Raw genomic sequence first — 14839 nt, 5'->3', positions numbered from 1 at the left:
AGGGCGACAGCGTTCGATGTCCTGACGCCTCAACTTTAGGCCCTGCGCAGCAAATAAAGCGATTGCCGTCCCATGGGACATAGCGCCCAGCCTAACCACTATGAGACGCGAGGGGGTGTCGTTTTACGTAAGGCTAGCTCGCGTGTCGACAGAGATCCACGCTCGCTCTCTCGCCGTAGTCACCGGCAGGCGACGGCAACCGCCTACGGTCTCCGGCCGGGATCGAAGGAATCCATGAACCCTCTCACCCACTCCCCTTCGGCCTACGCTACACGGCTGACGGCCCCCTCAATCCGAACGCATCACACCCCCTAACCCAAGCAATCCCGTGCCGCACGCTTGTCTGTCGCTGCCCGATCCCTTGTCGAGACCAATCACTACGCCTTCCTCGTCATCCTCACGACATTGATACAATCTCTTCATCTTGGATCTTCTTTTTTTTTAAAAGTCGACAACCTCCACTTGCGATCACGCACCCGACGCCTCCCTCGCTTCTTGCTTCTTGCAACCGCCTGACAGATCTCTTTCCTCCTCCACCCCGGCTGGCTGTGACGACCGATGCTTCCCAGCGGCATCGCCCTGGGCCTCCGCCTGGGCATTGCCCCACGCCCATGTCGTCTCAGACGTGAGTTAATGTCTGTCATGTCACCTCTGACGCCCCAGTCTCACCGCGAGCACTGCGAGTAAACTCGTCGGTCGGTCGTGTCGGCTTGGGTCTCAGGTTTAACAGCTCGGTGCCTCAGAAGTCGACCAAGTCGGATGAACAAACAAAGTCCGCCGTCGCGGAGGCCAACGAGGAGCCGCGAAAGGGCATCTTTAGCAGGATCTCGTCTGCTCTGTCGCTGAAGAATGTTGGACCACAGGATACGAGCGAGACTGGCCAGAGCTCGGTCAAGCAGCTGTTTCAGCTTGCCAAGCCGGAGCGCAAGACGCTCGGCATCGCTGTCGGTCTCCTCTGTATCTCGTCCTCAGTCTCCATGCTTGTCCCGCTTACGATTGGTAAACTCATCGACTTTTTCTCATCCCATGCTGTAAGCTTGTACGTTGGTGTTATGAGCTAACACGCAGACCACCTTCCTCGGAATGTCCTTCCCCGTCGCCGCCACGCTGCTGACGACTGCGTTCTTCGTCGGTGCAACTGCGAACGCTGGTCGTGTTGTTCTTATGCGAACCGCGGGTCAGCGCATCATCGCGCGCATCCGTAACGCAGCCTATGACTCGACCCTGCGTCAGGAGCCAGAGTTTGCTTCCCGTTCCGCGGGTGATATTGTCTCTCGCCTGAACGCCGACGCCAACATTCTCGGAGACTCGGTCACGTCCAACTTGTCTGACGGTCTGCGCGCCATCATCTCAGCCACGGTCGGCATCTGCGCCATGTTCTGGATCTCGTCCCAGCTGACGCTGATCATGCTCTGCGTCGTGCCGCCAATCTCGATCGGTGCTGTCGTGTACGGCAAGTACCTCCGGAAGCTGAGCAAGATGACGCAGGAGTCGCTCGGTGACATGTCCAAGACGGCCGAGGAGAAGCTGAATGCGTTCAAGACGGTGACGGCGTACAACGCCCAGCCGCTTGAGGCCAAGAGCTTTGCGCAAAAGGTCAACAACGTCTTCCAGCTGAGCAAGCGCGAGGCGCTCGCTTCCGGTATCTTCTTTGGCGCGACTGGTCTTACGGGAAACCTCGCCATGCTCTGCCTGCTTTCCTACGGTGGCCACCTCGTCAGCACCGGCGCCATCACCGTCGGTGACCTGACGTCGCTCCTGATCTACAGTGGCTACGTTGGCTCGTCAGTCTCCGGCCTGACGTCCTTCTTCTCGGGCATCATGAAGGGTGTCGGCGCGGGCAGCCGTGTTTTCCACCTGATCGACCGTCAGAGCGAGATCCCGCTCGGTGTCGGCCAGACCCTGTCGAGCGTGCGCAACGGCCCGATCGAGTTCGAGAACGTCCGCTTCACCTACCCGTCCCGCAAGGAGGTCGAGGTGCTCCGTGGTATCAACCTGAAGGTGGAGCCTGGCACGTCTGTCGCGCTTGTCGGCACCTCTGGCTCTGGCAAGTCGTCCATTCTCACCCTTCTCGACCGCTTCTACGACCCCTCCCACGGCCGTATCACGTTTGACGGCACGGACATCAAGAACTTTACGCCGGAGAGCTGGCGCGCGCGCCTCGGTGTCGTGTTCCAGGACCCGATCCTGTTCGAGGGCACTGTCGCGCAGAACATTGCGTACGGCCATCCGAACGCGACCCGGGAGGAGATCGAGGAAGCTGCCCGCGCGGCCAACTGCAACTTTATCTGGGACCTGCCGCAGGGCTTTGACACGATGCTGGGCAAGGCGTCGCTCTCGGGCGGGCAAAAACAGCGGATCTCCATCGCGCGTGCGCTTGTTGGCAACCCCAGCGTTCTGCTGCTGGACGAGGCGACGTCCGCCCTCGACTCTGGATCCGAGGACAGCGTAAACAGTGCCATCGACGATATCATTCACCAGAAGAACATCACGGTCGTGCTCGCCGCGCACCGCCTGTCTTCCATTGCCCGTGCGGAGCGCGTCGTCGTGCTCGAGAATGGCGTGGTCTCGGAAGAGGGCACGTACAAGGAGCTCGCAAAGGATGAAAAGTCGCGCTTCCGCCACCTCATGGCGGCCCAGCTGCTGTTGGAGCAGGGCAAGGAGAAGGAGCAGGACGCCAAGGAGATGGCCCGGGTGGAGCGCGCGTAGCTGCGTAGCAGCGAGCAGCGCGAAGCGTAGAGAGTAGGGAGTAGAGCGTAGATCATCTAGACACACACATATTATTCTGCATTGCATATCCATTCTGCGACCGACCGCTCTTTACTTTCATCTCACTGCATTCCATCTAGTCTAGTAGTCATACTCGCCCTGCCCATTCTCCATGACCTTGTCCCCCTCCCCGTGCCCGTTCCCACTCCCACCGGGGGCGGTACTCGGCGCCTCGTCATCAAAGTACGCATCCGTCCTGTCCCGGTCCGCAATGGGGTCCTCGACGGGGGTGAAGTCGACGACGTCGTAGTCAATAGTGTCCAGGCCGTCGAGGAAGAGCTCGAGGAGGCGTTTCTCAAACTCGGCCTCGACCTGGCTCTGGCTTCGTTTCGGCGCCGTATGTGTCGACTGGCGCAGGCTAGAGTCGGACACAGCATTCGTCGAGACGCCCACACTCGCGCTGCCCGGATTCGAAACGGGTGCGGCAGCCGTCCCCGGGATACCCAGAGATACGGGGCGTACACTGCCCATGACCTCCTCCTCCTCGTCATCACTCTCAGAGTCAAACTCCTCCCCTTGCTCTTGCATCCTCCTCTCCCTCGCTCTGTTTTGGGCTGTTGCTTGCCACGCGCCCATCTCCTCCTCCTCCCCCATCAACCGGCCCAAGCGGCCCACGTGCCGCGTCGAGCCGGGCATGAAGTCCTCCTCTGCCCATCGCACTGCGTCCCTCTGTGCCTGCGTTGAGGGCACTAGGGTCGGATCTCCGCCGAGCTGCTCCCAGAGCAGGGGCCAGCGGATGCGTCCCTCTTGCGCTGTGAGCTCCACTGGTTTGGGGATCGCGGCGGTGCTACCCGGAAGTGACTCGCTTGCCTGAGTGGCTGATGAGGTTGAGGAGGCCGGGTGGGCCCATATGTGTCGCCGTTGCCGTATCCGCGCAATCTTGGAGCGGTCGCGCGGCGGGACGAGGGTGCCGAGCTGTTTCAGGACGGAGACGGGGAGGACGTCGAGGTGCTCTTGGAGCAGGGTTGGGGGTGAGGAGGGCTCTATGCCGAGGGCAGCGAGTTCGGAATCGAGGGATGCAGGGAGCGAGTCGGTGCCCGCCTTTGTGTTCATCGTGACTGCCTTCTGGATCCTCGATGCTGAGCTCGTCCTCGATTGTTAAGTCGACTTCGTGACAGACTTCAGTTGCAAATTGGTGATAGCAATGGTGCGTGCACCCCTAAGTCGTGCAGTCGTCCAAGTGCAGCTTGTGCCTCGACAGCCACGAACGTTGATTTGTGTGAAGTGCGGCCTTGCGAAATGAACAACCCGTCATCTTGTGAGATCGGTGGCGTCGCCGTCCGCCGTCGCACATGACCGACCTCGGGACCTCGGGACCTCCACCTGCGACCGCGTCATAAAGACGCCGAGACCGCGAGAACTTTCTGTTCTCCCCCCATCTTACTTTCAACTCATACTTCGACTAGCTCGCGAGCAACAAGTAGGACAGTATGGCCGAAGCCCAGGATCATGCTTTGTCTGGTGAGTCCCGGCCGTGGCTTACAGCGGTACTGGACAGAGGTGGTTCGAGAGTGCTAGCTGGCCTGGTAGGCAGCAGTGCCTGCCGTGCGAACGTACGCTGTCTTCAACCGCGATCACCATCACAACTAGGATGTGCAGCTGACACCAAGGCTACTGCGTCTGGCTCGTGCCCCCGCGCCAACTCTCCACCTCCCTCGAATCCCTCATCCAAACTCTCTCCCAATCCGCCTCGAACCTGACTGGCGTCAAATCTCCCCCCTTCACGCCACACATTACCTTGTTCTCGCCGCGCTCCGATCTCCGCACCGACCTGAACGAGATGAAGCGCCGCACCTCTCTCGCCCTCGACGCTTATGCCTCCGGCTCGAACCCCAGTAACCGGCACGAGGCCTCGGGAACCGCCACCCCGCGTCCCAACAGTGACGCCTACGCTGCCGGTTCGTCGGGTACGACTGGGTCGTCGGGCGGCGGCGGGAGTCTCGGCGGACCCGTCGAGATCGTACTTAACAATCCTTGCGCGGGCGAGAAGTATTACCAGTGTGTCCTTGCGCCCGTCGATGAGGCGGAGGGAAGGGGGAGGGATCTGGAGCGCCTCAGGGCTGCGTTCTGCAATGCCTTTGAGGAGAGCCAGCCGTTCTATTTCCCCCATCTGAGCCTCATTTATGGAGACATGGATGAGGACACGAGGTGGAAGCTTGCTGATGCGGCGGTTGCGGGCGGAAACTGGCCGAGCAAGACGGATTTCGCAGAGGTCGTCGTCGTTGATATCAATGGCTATGCGGACCAGTGGAAGATTGTCGAGCGCTACCAGCTGTAACGAAATGAATGAGATCAGCAGTCATGGGATCTGGTGCGGACTGACGAAGGTGCTGACTGGATCTTACCTAGAGCATCTAACTCTTACAACAGCGCTGCTCGCGCGTGCGCCTCGCACACACCTCGCTTAGGTCACGAATACATACACACACGGGTATACAACAACTAGCCAGGATGCTACTCCTCCCCCAGGAAAAGGAGCGTGCCGAACATGCCGGCAGCACCGACGACGACGCCGGCAGTGAACCCGAAGCGCTCCAGGAGGCGGCGCTTGCGTGGTCGGGGGTCGGCGACGGTAGCCGTCTCGGTGACCACCGTCGTGGTGGTAGTCTGCGGAGCATCGACCTTGAGCGGCTCAACGAGTGACGGCGCCGTCTCGAATGCCTCCTCCATCTCCTCGTGGGTGCGCTTGCGCGGAGAGCTCGTCTGCGCGGCCGCCTCAACGTGCATCAGCTGGCGGGGAAGAGGCGACGGGGGTGTCGCGAGTCCGACCGAAGGCAGGACCGACGACTTGGTCTCGGGCGTCTGTGACGCCTTGCTGAGGCTGCTGGCGCCTGCCGAGTTGGCAGGCGAGGGTGGCAGCTTGCTGCTGGCGCTGCTCTGGGTGGCCTGGACTTGGGATTCAGTCTTGGGCGCCTTGAACGTAAAATCGTAATCGAGGTCGCCGCTGAAGGTGACGTTGCGCACGCTACCGGGTGCAAAGTCGGCGCTGGCGGAAAAGTCCAAATCGTGCAGGTCCGACAGGTACGCGAGTCCAAGCACGGGGTGGTTCTCAGTGGCTGTAGCCGACGTCTTGCTCGGCGTGCTGCTGTCGAGCTTGAGCTCCGAGATCGCCGACATCTTAGGGAGACCCCTGGTCGTTAGCTTGACCGTCCGAGTAGAACAGCTACTCACTCATCCTCCGACTGATCCTCCTCATCCTCGGACACGTGCTCGTCGTCGTGCGCCGACTCGGCGTCAGAGTCAGACTCGGAGTCGTCGTCGTAGAAGCGTTCGGGATCAATGGTGAGGTACTCGCCGCCGTCAGACACCTCATCGTCAGAGGCATCAACATCAGAGGCTTCATCCTCAGCCTCAGAGTTTGACTCCTCCTCGTCCTCGCTCATGGCGCTCTGGGGGTCGGATAATTCGGAGGAGACGTCCTCATCGTCGGCGGGCGTGTAGGTGGGCTCAATCTCGATGGCTGTTCCATACACCTCGTCAGACTCGGAGGCGACAGACTCGTGGTCACTAGCATCTTCACCGTCCTCGTCGTCGCAGCCGCACTCGTTGCAGTCATGGTCGTGCTCCTCCTCGTTCTCGGGATAGTCGGAGCCCATGCCATCATCCTCCTCGGCGTCCTGCGACGAGCTGCGCGAGCGGTCGCCCGCGAGCCACGACTCGTACTCCTCACCCTCGTCGTGGGACCTGGAAAAGGACGGCTGAGCAGGCGCGGGCTCGGCGATGAAGCTCATCATGACGCTGTCGGGGTCAGCAGAGCTGGCAGAGTCGAGGTTGAGCCGGCTCCACCTGCGGGTCTCGTCCGAGCTGGCGACAGAGTCACCCGCGAGATCGAGAACTCCAGGGAAGGGGATCTCAAGGGGACCAGAGAGCTTGGGAAGCTTGATGGGCCCGTCAATGATGGGGAGTTCGATTGATCCCTTCAGCGACGGCATGCGGACGCTGTGCGGCTCGTCCTCCTCGTCCTCATCTTCCTTGTCACTGTCGTTGGTTGGTGCATCGTGCTGATCCTCGACGGGATCATCTTCCTCCTTGATAGCCTTCTCCTTGTTGTCCTCGTAGAGCATGTGCTTTGGGGCGGCAGGAATGCCGGATGGCTCCTGAGAGGGGCGGCCCTCCGACTCCTGTGCATCATCATCGTCGTCGTCGTCTTCCTCTGCATTGTCCTGGGACTCGTACTCGACGATCGAGGAAGGAATACAGATCGTGATCTCAGGGTCAAAGACTCCCTCGTCCGCCTCGTCGCTCTTGTCCTGCGAATCGACGCTAGTGGGTGGCGAAGACTGCTCCGCGGGGGGAAGACGCTTGACGTCCCCGTCATCGTCGTCATCACTGCTGCCGCCCGTGTCGTCGCTGTCGTCGACGACGTTGATGACCTCGACGTTCTTGGTGGGGCTGTCAGAGCCGCCGCGAGGCAGAAGCGACTCGGGCTCAGACTCATACAGCATCGATGGCTCTAAGCCGTACCGACCAGCCAAGTTGGGCATGGGGCCAGTGGGCTTGGGGTACAGAGCGCCGTCGATGGCGGGGACGTCCTTGGAAGTCGCGAAGAAGCTGGCCATGTAGGGACAGCTGAGCCTGGTAGCGTCAGGGATCTCGTGGCGGAACACAATCTTGAAGCGGACGGCGTCGTGGAGGTTGCCACTGAGGACGGGGCGGCCGAGGGTTACCTGGTCGCCGTCGAGGAGGCGGACAGGCTGCTTGCCGTGAACCTTGGTACTGTCTCCACCGCGGCGAACGATGGTCCCGTGGGTGCTGTTCAGGTCGACGAGGAACACTGCACCGTCCTTATCAACGAGCAGTTGGACGTGCTGACGGGAGATGACACGTGACGACAGCTCCTAAGCGTGTTAACACTGGTACTAATGGCGCGATCGATGAGAAGGGAGGGGCACGCAAGTGCAACTAGCGATGCAGACAGCCGTTCAACCGAGCACCGCGCCGTGGCGTAGATGACGACAGTTCTCACTCACTTTGGGTGCACGGCCGGAGTCTGGGCCACGGCCGAGGATGAAGCCTCCACCGAGACGGGAGGGGTTGTCGATGTTAGGGTCGAGCATCAGCTCACGGAGCGCTACATCGCGAATGTTGCGCGAAGACTTGGAGGTGAGCACGAGGCGGAGGTACGGAGCTGGGGTCAGCTACGCATCCAAGAGTTATTAGCTCACTGTAGAGGCTGACGCTGGTAGGACGATTGTCGAAAGCGATAGCCTCGGATGGGCGTATCCAGTCTGGCATGGTGACGGTGGCCGCGGGAACGGCGAGGGGTACTCGTGCGGTAGAAGGGTGTACCCCTGACAGAAGGCGAGGAAGGAAGCGCTAGTGAGTGGGAGGTTTGGGTTGGGTTCTCAGTGTTGGAAGAGTGTTCGGGATGAATGTTGAGGATGAGAGATGGAGAGGTCGCAAGGAAGGGGGCAAGTGGGAGGAAGGGCCAGTGCGTGAGCGGCGGCGGGCGGCGAGGGAGACGGGAGGCTAGAGGGAGGAGGGCGCAGCAGTGGTGGAGGTGACACAGGGGGGGGAGTGCAGGCTGGACTGCGTCTGCGCACGCTAGTCTGCAGTGTACGGGAACGGTATGCAGGAATGCAAGCGCAGGTGAGAAAGCGAGGATGGGGGAAGTGCGTCGGTGTTGCCACCCGGAATCTATCTGCGGCGCGTAGCGCTGCGACCTCAATGTGACTCCCACCCTCCCAACCCTGCATCAAAGCACCGGCGCCATGCTAACGCAGCCCCTCGGCTCCCTCTACTCAGCCACTTCTGCACTTGTGCATGCATAGAGCAAGGCGTTCAAAGGACCCCGTCCCGGCGTTGTCCGGATTTGCCACCCCTTATCAACCCAGTTGAGTCACCCTCCCTGGCCAAAGTCAGGTGGACCTCTCAATCCCGGAGCCCCGCTGCGTTTGGCACCCCCCCCCCTGTTCCTGACCGTGCCCATGCCTTCCCTGTGTCGCGCGTCACGACGCTGTCACGACGTCGGCGGCTACATGCTTTCGTGCTCGCGCGCCATACTCATCCAACGATGAGTCCAGAGTGACCTGAATACAATACATGAAGTTACACGAGCCAGCCCTTGTACGTCGTCCCGGATCCCGGGGCAGCACCGTCGCCCGCTGCGTCGGGCCACTGGACCACAAACGTGTCCACGAGCGGCCGAAGCAGCTTGCCCGTCAGGCTCAGGCTCTTGACACGCGCAAAACTCTCAACGTACACAATCTTAGTATACCGGAGACCAAACACCTGTCTGTCAGCGACTATCAGCCCAGTTCAGCTTACTCTTCGGATGTACGCCACGAGGACGAGCACCGCCGCCGTTCCCGGTCCGTTCAGAACAAGTACGTCGGCCCATGGCTCGCTTGGTCGCTGGATGAGGGGAAGGAAGAAGGTGTGCCGCAAAGTAACAGCAAGCGTGCGGCTTGCACTGACGAGTGTCGAGAGCTTGCCCTCGCCGACAGCTCTAGCACGAGGAAGAGCGAGCAGGGAGTATTCCGAAGACTTGGCGTCTTCCTCGAGCTCCGAGACCGCGCGGAGACTGAGAGCGTCACCGGCGCCATAAACGTAGATGCGAGGGGTGTACTTCCGCCTGTCGAGGGCGCGTAGCATAGCCCTCATCTCTGCCGTGTGCCCTCCTGAACCGAGGAAGACGGCGAGAGATCGTGTGGGCCGCTTGTCGGAGTCTTTTCGTCGCGGCCGGTTTCGCCGGGGAAGCACCTGATACAGCCGCACGGCGAGCAGGAGACCGAGAGCCGCCGCAGCGAGGATGAGCTGAGCCAGCATCGCTTGTTGTCTGTCTGCTCTCTGTTGCAAATGGTGCTGGAGCAGGCTTGGTGCTCGAAATTCTCCTATCTCCTTCTCCGACTTGCAGCTCCGGTGAGGTCGACGAGCATACCTCCACCGCAACGGCTGAAGCACCGTGGGAAAGTGACGGCAATCTAGCTGGGCCCCTTACAGAACGGACCGACGTTATCACACCCGTCTGACGCCTCCGCCTCCGCCTCTGCCATCCCTCGTCCGCCTTGGCTGAACTTGCCCATTTTCTACAGTGCAAACCAGCCTTACAGGCTCAGCCAAGTGCACATATCGCAAAGATATACGGCCTCCCGTGGCACAACCGCAACTTCTACCGCCGCACCGCTCGAGTGCGGCATTTCTATTCCGGTCATATGGCAGTTGTCGTCCACTCGTTCCCGGTCGGGACCGACCTGGTCTCGTTCAGCGATCAACACCTGAGCGGGGTCAGTGGTGGTGAGTACGGGCGAGCGCAGTGATCTCCTGCTCTCATTTACATCCCTTCAACCCCGACTCTGCCCCTTGCGGGGCCTCAGTGGCCTTATCTCTCCCCCCTCGCCACCAGCGAGTAGCCGGCTGTTGGAGCTAACACCAGCCCATCGCATGCTCCTGAGCGTCTCGCGCCAGATCCGCCGTCTCGACGCAACCCACAATGATCTGGGGAGCATGGGTTGCATAGCCCTCTTCGAAGGGTTGATGGCGGTTCGCGCTCGCTTCTCTGCGCAGAGTGACGAGTTCTGGGGCATGCGCGAGATCAACCTCGCCGCGAACGCCATCGGCGACGAAGGGCTCGTCGCTGCCATGTTCTACTGTGCCAAGGACATGTGCATGAAGGAGCTGCTGCTGCAGCGGAATCAGGTTACTGTGAGTAGGCAAGGGAGAGAAGGTAGGACTATTGTTCCAGCCACCTTGGGCACCTATCGAGTGAATGGAATGGAGACAATTAAGCTGTCGACCTCCCGGTGATCAAGCTAACACCCCAGCTCGAGCACGTCGTCGTCCGCGTCGTCGAGAAACTGAACGCCTCGCGTCTGGCCAAGCTCTCCCTCGCCTCCAACCCGCTCAACACGGCAGCAGTCTGCACCATGTTCGAGATGCTAGATGCACCATACCTGCACGCGCTGCACCTGTCCGCGTGCCAGATCACATCCGACCTCGTCCCAGCCCTATGCGCCTTCCTCCGCTCCCCCCGCTCTCAGCGTCTGCAGCTCCTAGAGCTAAACGGGAACATGCTCGGCCGTGCCGGCGTCACAGCCATCCTCGACGCGATCGAGGAGGCCAACTTCTCTCTCTCCCGAATTGGACTGTTTGCGAACACTGTGCGGCGGTGGGCGACAGATGACAACGGTCAGCCGGCCGGAGGGACGGGCGCGGCGGAGAATGGCGGCGTCGGCGCAGGCGGGCCCGAGGGTGCGGGCCGGCCAGACAACAGCGCGCCCGACGCGCAGCGCACGGCCGGCGACCCGAACGACCACGCCAGCATGGCGTGGCAGATTGGCGAGAGGCTACCAGCCCTGCAGAGGCGGAACGGCACGCTGTGGCGGCGCGTGCGTGAGGCTGCTGTCAAGTCGCTGGCCGCGACGCGAATGATCCTGCATGCCCGCGAGCCGTTGGATGCCGAGACGGCGCAACGCGTGCTCGCCTCCGCGGACCCGGACGCACCCTCCCAGGCAGTGTTTAGGCTCATGGACCTGCCGCCGGAACTCCGGCTGCTCATTGCCCGGCACTGTTCCCGAGACGCCTATGCCATGTCGGACGCTCAGTGGAGTCGCGTCAGGAGCCATGCGGAGAAGAGAGAGACGCTGCTGCGGATGCGGAATCGGGTGCGCGGGGCCACCGAGGATGCGACCAGTTATGCGTCTAAGCGCTCCAGGGAGGTCAAGGTGTGCAGGCAGTGGATGGAGGAGGTCGGATGCGATAGGTGGGAGCTCGAGAATGGGGAGTTTTGGGACAAGTGGACCAAACCCGCGCCAATGCCGTGAGCTCCGCCGTTCGGCCCGCTGAGCCCCAGGAGAAGCGCGAAACTCGAGGCTCGCCCATTATAAGTTATCTTAGACATCTACGAATCATGAATCTAAACATACGCATCAGCAGCGGGCGCGCACAGAGAGAGAACACAACATGACATATTTCACAAGATCGGGGGTATACAACTAACACGGTGGCGAAGTGGTCAAGTCCTAGTCGACAAGCACGCCGTCGAGGTAGTAGATCCGTCCATTGCTCGCGCTCTTTTGGCCAAGCACCTCGACGCCGGCGGGCTCGATTTTGCCGTCCTTGACGCTGACTTCCGTGCCGGCGAGCGTCTTGAGCGGCTTGCCCTCCAGGTCGCCAGGCACGACGTGCGCCGCGAGGAAGTTGGCCGTGTTCTCCGCCGCGTCCCCGGAGCCCTGGTGCGGCTTCCGCGGCATCGCCATGATTGCCCGGTCAACGGGGACCAGGATCGTCGTAAAGCCCTTGTTTGTCAGGCGGTTATTCTGCCGTCAGCCACATCGCAACTCACGCCAGCTCGTTACTGCACCCCTCCACTTGCTGCACACAAAGAGGCGTCAGTAAGGTGGGACTCACGATACTGGAAACATCACGCGCATACTCGAACCACAAGCTCGCGCGCCTCTCGACCGTGAGCGCATCGGCGAGGCTGGGTCCGCCCTGTCCTACTCCGATAGGTGAGGAACCAAGGGGGTCGGTAAAGACGGCCTGGGCGGCCTGGCCCTGTGGCGAGAGTTCCTCGGACTGCTGACCCATCTGCGTGTTCGCGTATACGGCGCCGGCGGCGAGGGCGAGAATGGCAAGGAGGCTTGGGCGCGGCATTGTGAAGAGAGATGTTGAGGAGGAGAGCGGGAATGAAGCCGGTGCAACTGTGAAGTGGGGCAGAAGGAGGGAGTGAATGAAGTCACGTGCGTCAGTGGCAAAATGGTGGCAGGAGAAAGTTTGCACGACAAGTTCAGTCACACGACTATCTTATCGATCGAGCCTGCTTGCTTCGGAAATGGGTAATCAGTAAACAATGAGCACATGCAACAGGCAGCAGAAGACAAACAAAGACATAGATAAGACTACAACAGATTAAAGATAGCAAGAAATACTGTGACGTTGTCAGCAAACGATCCCCGCAGAAAGGAAAGTGCAAGGTGTAGAGAATGAATCAGACATCCAAGGAAGAATAAGACTTCTTTGCATCAGCCGGCACGAGCTCAGCCCCGTCTCGGCTGCCCGAAGGCCCATGAGGAATGCGTTCTTGGTTCAACAGAAGGTTCAAATCCGGAGCCAAGTGCACTCAACTCATAGAGAGACGAGGCGTCGCCCGACCGGCGCAACTCCCGGCGAAAGGAGGACGCGTCAGTGGAAACTGCGTATGGATTTTGGTGAAATTATCATCATTGAGAGTAGTCGCGTCGCGCGTGGAACGCATCGAGAAAGCCAGTCCGTAGCCAATCCTTATAACCCTCAACCAGTCGTCGATGTTGAGAAACGTTGGCGAGTGTCAAGTGAAGGGCGAGGAAGGCTGTAGATTTGCTTGCTCGGTGCGAAGCGCGTAGCGGTGCGAGTGCGAGGAAAGATTTTCGAGATGCGAAACTTACCAAAACAAACAAATCGCGACGGCACAACCAATCAATCTGAAGGAGAGGATCTGAACTGTCAGCTACCGGTTCAAACGCTTTCGTAGTTTGTTGGGATCAGACTTAAGCGCTGGCAAGCGCCATTAGCCCTGCGGCAAGCCGCGAGGGGGTCCAGAGCCCCCTGCGAAGGGGGCTCCTGTCTCGTTCGTCATGGTCGATAAGACGGGGAGAGAAATAGAAGGTCATCATTTCGAGTCCCGCGGTCACGCTGTAGCTTGCCCTTCGCGCTCGCGGGCCATAGCGAGCAGCGAGGAGCTAGCGTCGAGCATGTCGACAGGACGGTAGAGAGGAGAGGAAGGAGGATACTCACTGGTTGTGCCGTCGTTGTGTGCAGTGAGCTGCAGAGCTGCTGGGTGAAGACAACTGCTCACACAACACACGCGCCTTAAATCTGAAATCTGGGAGGCAGGGTGCCTGGGTGAGTCTCGCCCCTTACGCCGTAATTTCCGCAGTGTGGCGGCTCGCACCCAGCAGCGCTCATGCTCACGACGTCAGCCCTGGCCGGCCTGGCCGGACGATTACGTGTGGAGGTCCAAGTCTCGGCAGTGGCCGTGGCCATCGAGCGGCGATCATGACATTCGGGGACGTTCGAATATACCAATCGCTCAATACACCATGTCCGGAGCGTCTACACCGTCCTCTACGCTCCCGTTCGGCACAGCGTCGGCGTACGCCGACTCCTTCCCTGCGCCCGCCCCGAAGGAGCTGACGCTTGGGGCTGAGACGTGCTTCAACCTCTCTGTGTTCAAGGGTGCGTACTGCTGAGCCCTCGGTCTGGTGAGCTGACAGCAGGTGTCGTCCGACAGTACAGGAAACTCGATGACCAGGTTGTCACTCGTTTGAACCGCGCCCAGGCCCAGCTCCGTGACGAGGTCAGGCAGGGCAAGGGCGACAGTCCTGATGGCATGTGCGCGAAGATGTGGGCCGAGATGATGAGTGAGTAGCATTTGGGCAGCTATGTCCGAGGACTGCGTGAGAGTTGCCCGGGGAAGCCCCGACTCTGCCTCAATGGCTCTGTGGACTATCGCCCAGAGCCAACAGGGGCTGGCTCGCCACCCTTGCCGAGGACACTCAGCTATCGCGACATCATTGATCAAGCTGACGATCAGCGGGCTGGCTGAACCGGCAAAAACTCCTGACCTACTGCCAGAACACGGTTGCGCAGAACCTGAAAATTGCGCAGGCAGTGCAGGCCGAGCAGACGCAGGTGGCTGCCGTCCCCGCGTCGCACGACACGGCGCCGACCTGGGGTCACGCAGGCAAGGACGGGGCCTACCCGCGCGGCGTGAGCGAGAACCAGGTGCTGGCGGACCAGCTGGCCAACGAGGCGACGGTTGAGGCCATTGTCCGCAAGAGGACGCTTGAGGGTGAGTGACAATTCTGCGCTTCCTCGCTCTTGCTCCGCTCTCCTGTCTGGCCCATGAGGAAGGATGGGGTCGGTTGTCGGAGTTTGAAGCGAAGAAGGAGTGACAGCTATTGGATCTATGTACTGCAGCTGACGTCCAGTGTTCAAGACTCGATGCCCGTTCTTCAACCCGAACGCCAATGACCAGGGCTGGTGGGAGATTGCCGACGCGGGCCGCGCCGGCGCCCCCGGTACCCCTACCACTGTGCCCAAGAACTAGACAGACGAATTTTTCATAATCACATACAACTGTTGTACGCAT

The 14839-nt window shown here is 60.7% G+C and overlaps 8 protein-coding genes across 8 annotated transcripts; 4 read left to right on the top strand and 4 right to left on the bottom strand.

Annotated features, from left to right (window-relative positions):
• Nucleotides 1-558: 558 nt before the first annotated feature.
• On the top strand, nt 559-2709 carry A1Q1_02287 (ATP-binding cassette (ABC) transporter; the record flags this gene model as incomplete). Its single annotated transcript, XM_014325232.1, has 3 exons — nt 559-625; nt 664-1031; nt 1069-2709. The coding sequence occupies 3 exons, from the start codon at nt 559-561 to the stop codon at nt 2707-2709; spliced, it is 2076 nt and encodes a 691-aa protein (XP_014180707.1).
• A 141-nt stretch (nt 2710-2850) lies between these two features.
• On the bottom strand, nt 2851-3822 carry A1Q1_02286 (uncharacterized protein; the record flags this gene model as incomplete). Its single annotated transcript, XM_014325231.1, has 1 exon — nt 2851-3822. One exon carries the CDS (start codon nt 3820-3822, stop codon nt 2851-2853), a length of 972 nt encoding a protein of 323 aa, XP_014180706.1.
• Nucleotides 3823-4549: 727 nt separating this feature from the next.
• Nucleotides 4550-5047, top strand: A1Q1_02285 (uncharacterized protein; the record flags this gene model as incomplete). Its single annotated transcript, XM_014325230.1, has 1 exon — nt 4550-5047. The coding sequence occupies one exon, from the start codon at nt 4550-4552 to the stop codon at nt 5045-5047; it is 498 nt and encodes a 165-aa protein (XP_014180705.1).
• Nucleotides 5048-5223: 176 nt separating this feature from the next.
• On the bottom strand, nt 5224-8004 carry A1Q1_02284 (uncharacterized protein; the record flags this gene model as incomplete). Its single annotated transcript, XM_014325229.1, has 4 exons — nt 5224-5899; nt 5941-7607; nt 7740-7897; nt 7935-8004. The coding sequence occupies 4 exons, from the start codon at nt 8002-8004 to the stop codon at nt 5224-5226; spliced, it is 2571 nt and encodes an 856-aa protein (XP_014180704.1).
• Nucleotides 8005-8817: 813 nt separating this feature from the next.
• Nucleotides 8818-9537, bottom strand: A1Q1_02283 (uncharacterized protein; the record flags this gene model as incomplete). The annotated part of the gene is made up of 2 exons (XM_014325228.1): nt 8818-9004; nt 9050-9537. The coding sequence occupies 2 exons, from the start codon at nt 9535-9537 to the stop codon at nt 8818-8820; spliced, it is 675 nt and encodes a 224-aa protein (XP_014180703.1).
• A 678-nt stretch (nt 9538-10215) lies between these two features.
• Nucleotides 10216-11531, top strand: A1Q1_02282 (uncharacterized protein; the record flags this gene model as incomplete). Its single annotated transcript, XM_014325227.1, has 2 exons — nt 10216-10413; nt 10533-11531. 2 exons carry the CDS (start codon nt 10216-10218, stop codon nt 11529-11531), a joined length of 1197 nt encoding a protein of 398 aa, XP_014180702.1.
• Nucleotides 11532-11729: 198 nt separating this feature from the next.
• A1Q1_02281 (uncharacterized protein) lies at nt 11730-12363 on the bottom strand (the record flags this gene model as incomplete). The annotated part of the gene is made up of 2 exons (XM_014325226.1): nt 11730-12005; nt 12118-12363. The coding sequence occupies 2 exons, from the start codon at nt 12361-12363 to the stop codon at nt 11730-11732; spliced, it is 522 nt and encodes a 173-aa protein (XP_014180701.1).
• Nucleotides 12364-13787: 1424 nt separating this feature from the next.
• A1Q1_02280 (uncharacterized protein) lies at nt 13788-14797 on the top strand (the record flags this gene model as incomplete). Its single annotated transcript, XM_014325225.1, has 4 exons — nt 13788-13923; nt 13962-14108; nt 14282-14539; nt 14679-14797. The coding sequence occupies 4 exons, from the start codon at nt 13788-13790 to the stop codon at nt 14795-14797; spliced, it is 660 nt and encodes a 219-aa protein (XP_014180700.1).
• Nucleotides 14798-14839: the final 42 nt, after the last annotated feature.

Source organism: Trichosporon asahii, assembly GCF_000293215.1.
Source record: "Trichosporon asahii var. asahii CBS 2479 unplaced genomic scaffold scaffold00050, whole genome shotgun sequence".
Lineage (NCBI taxonomy): Eukaryota > Fungi > Basidiomycota > Tremellomycetes > Trichosporonales > Trichosporonaceae > Trichosporon > Trichosporon asahii.
The sequence above is the reverse complement of the archived record's forward strand: the minus strand, read 5'-3'. Positions and strand labels throughout refer to the sequence as shown.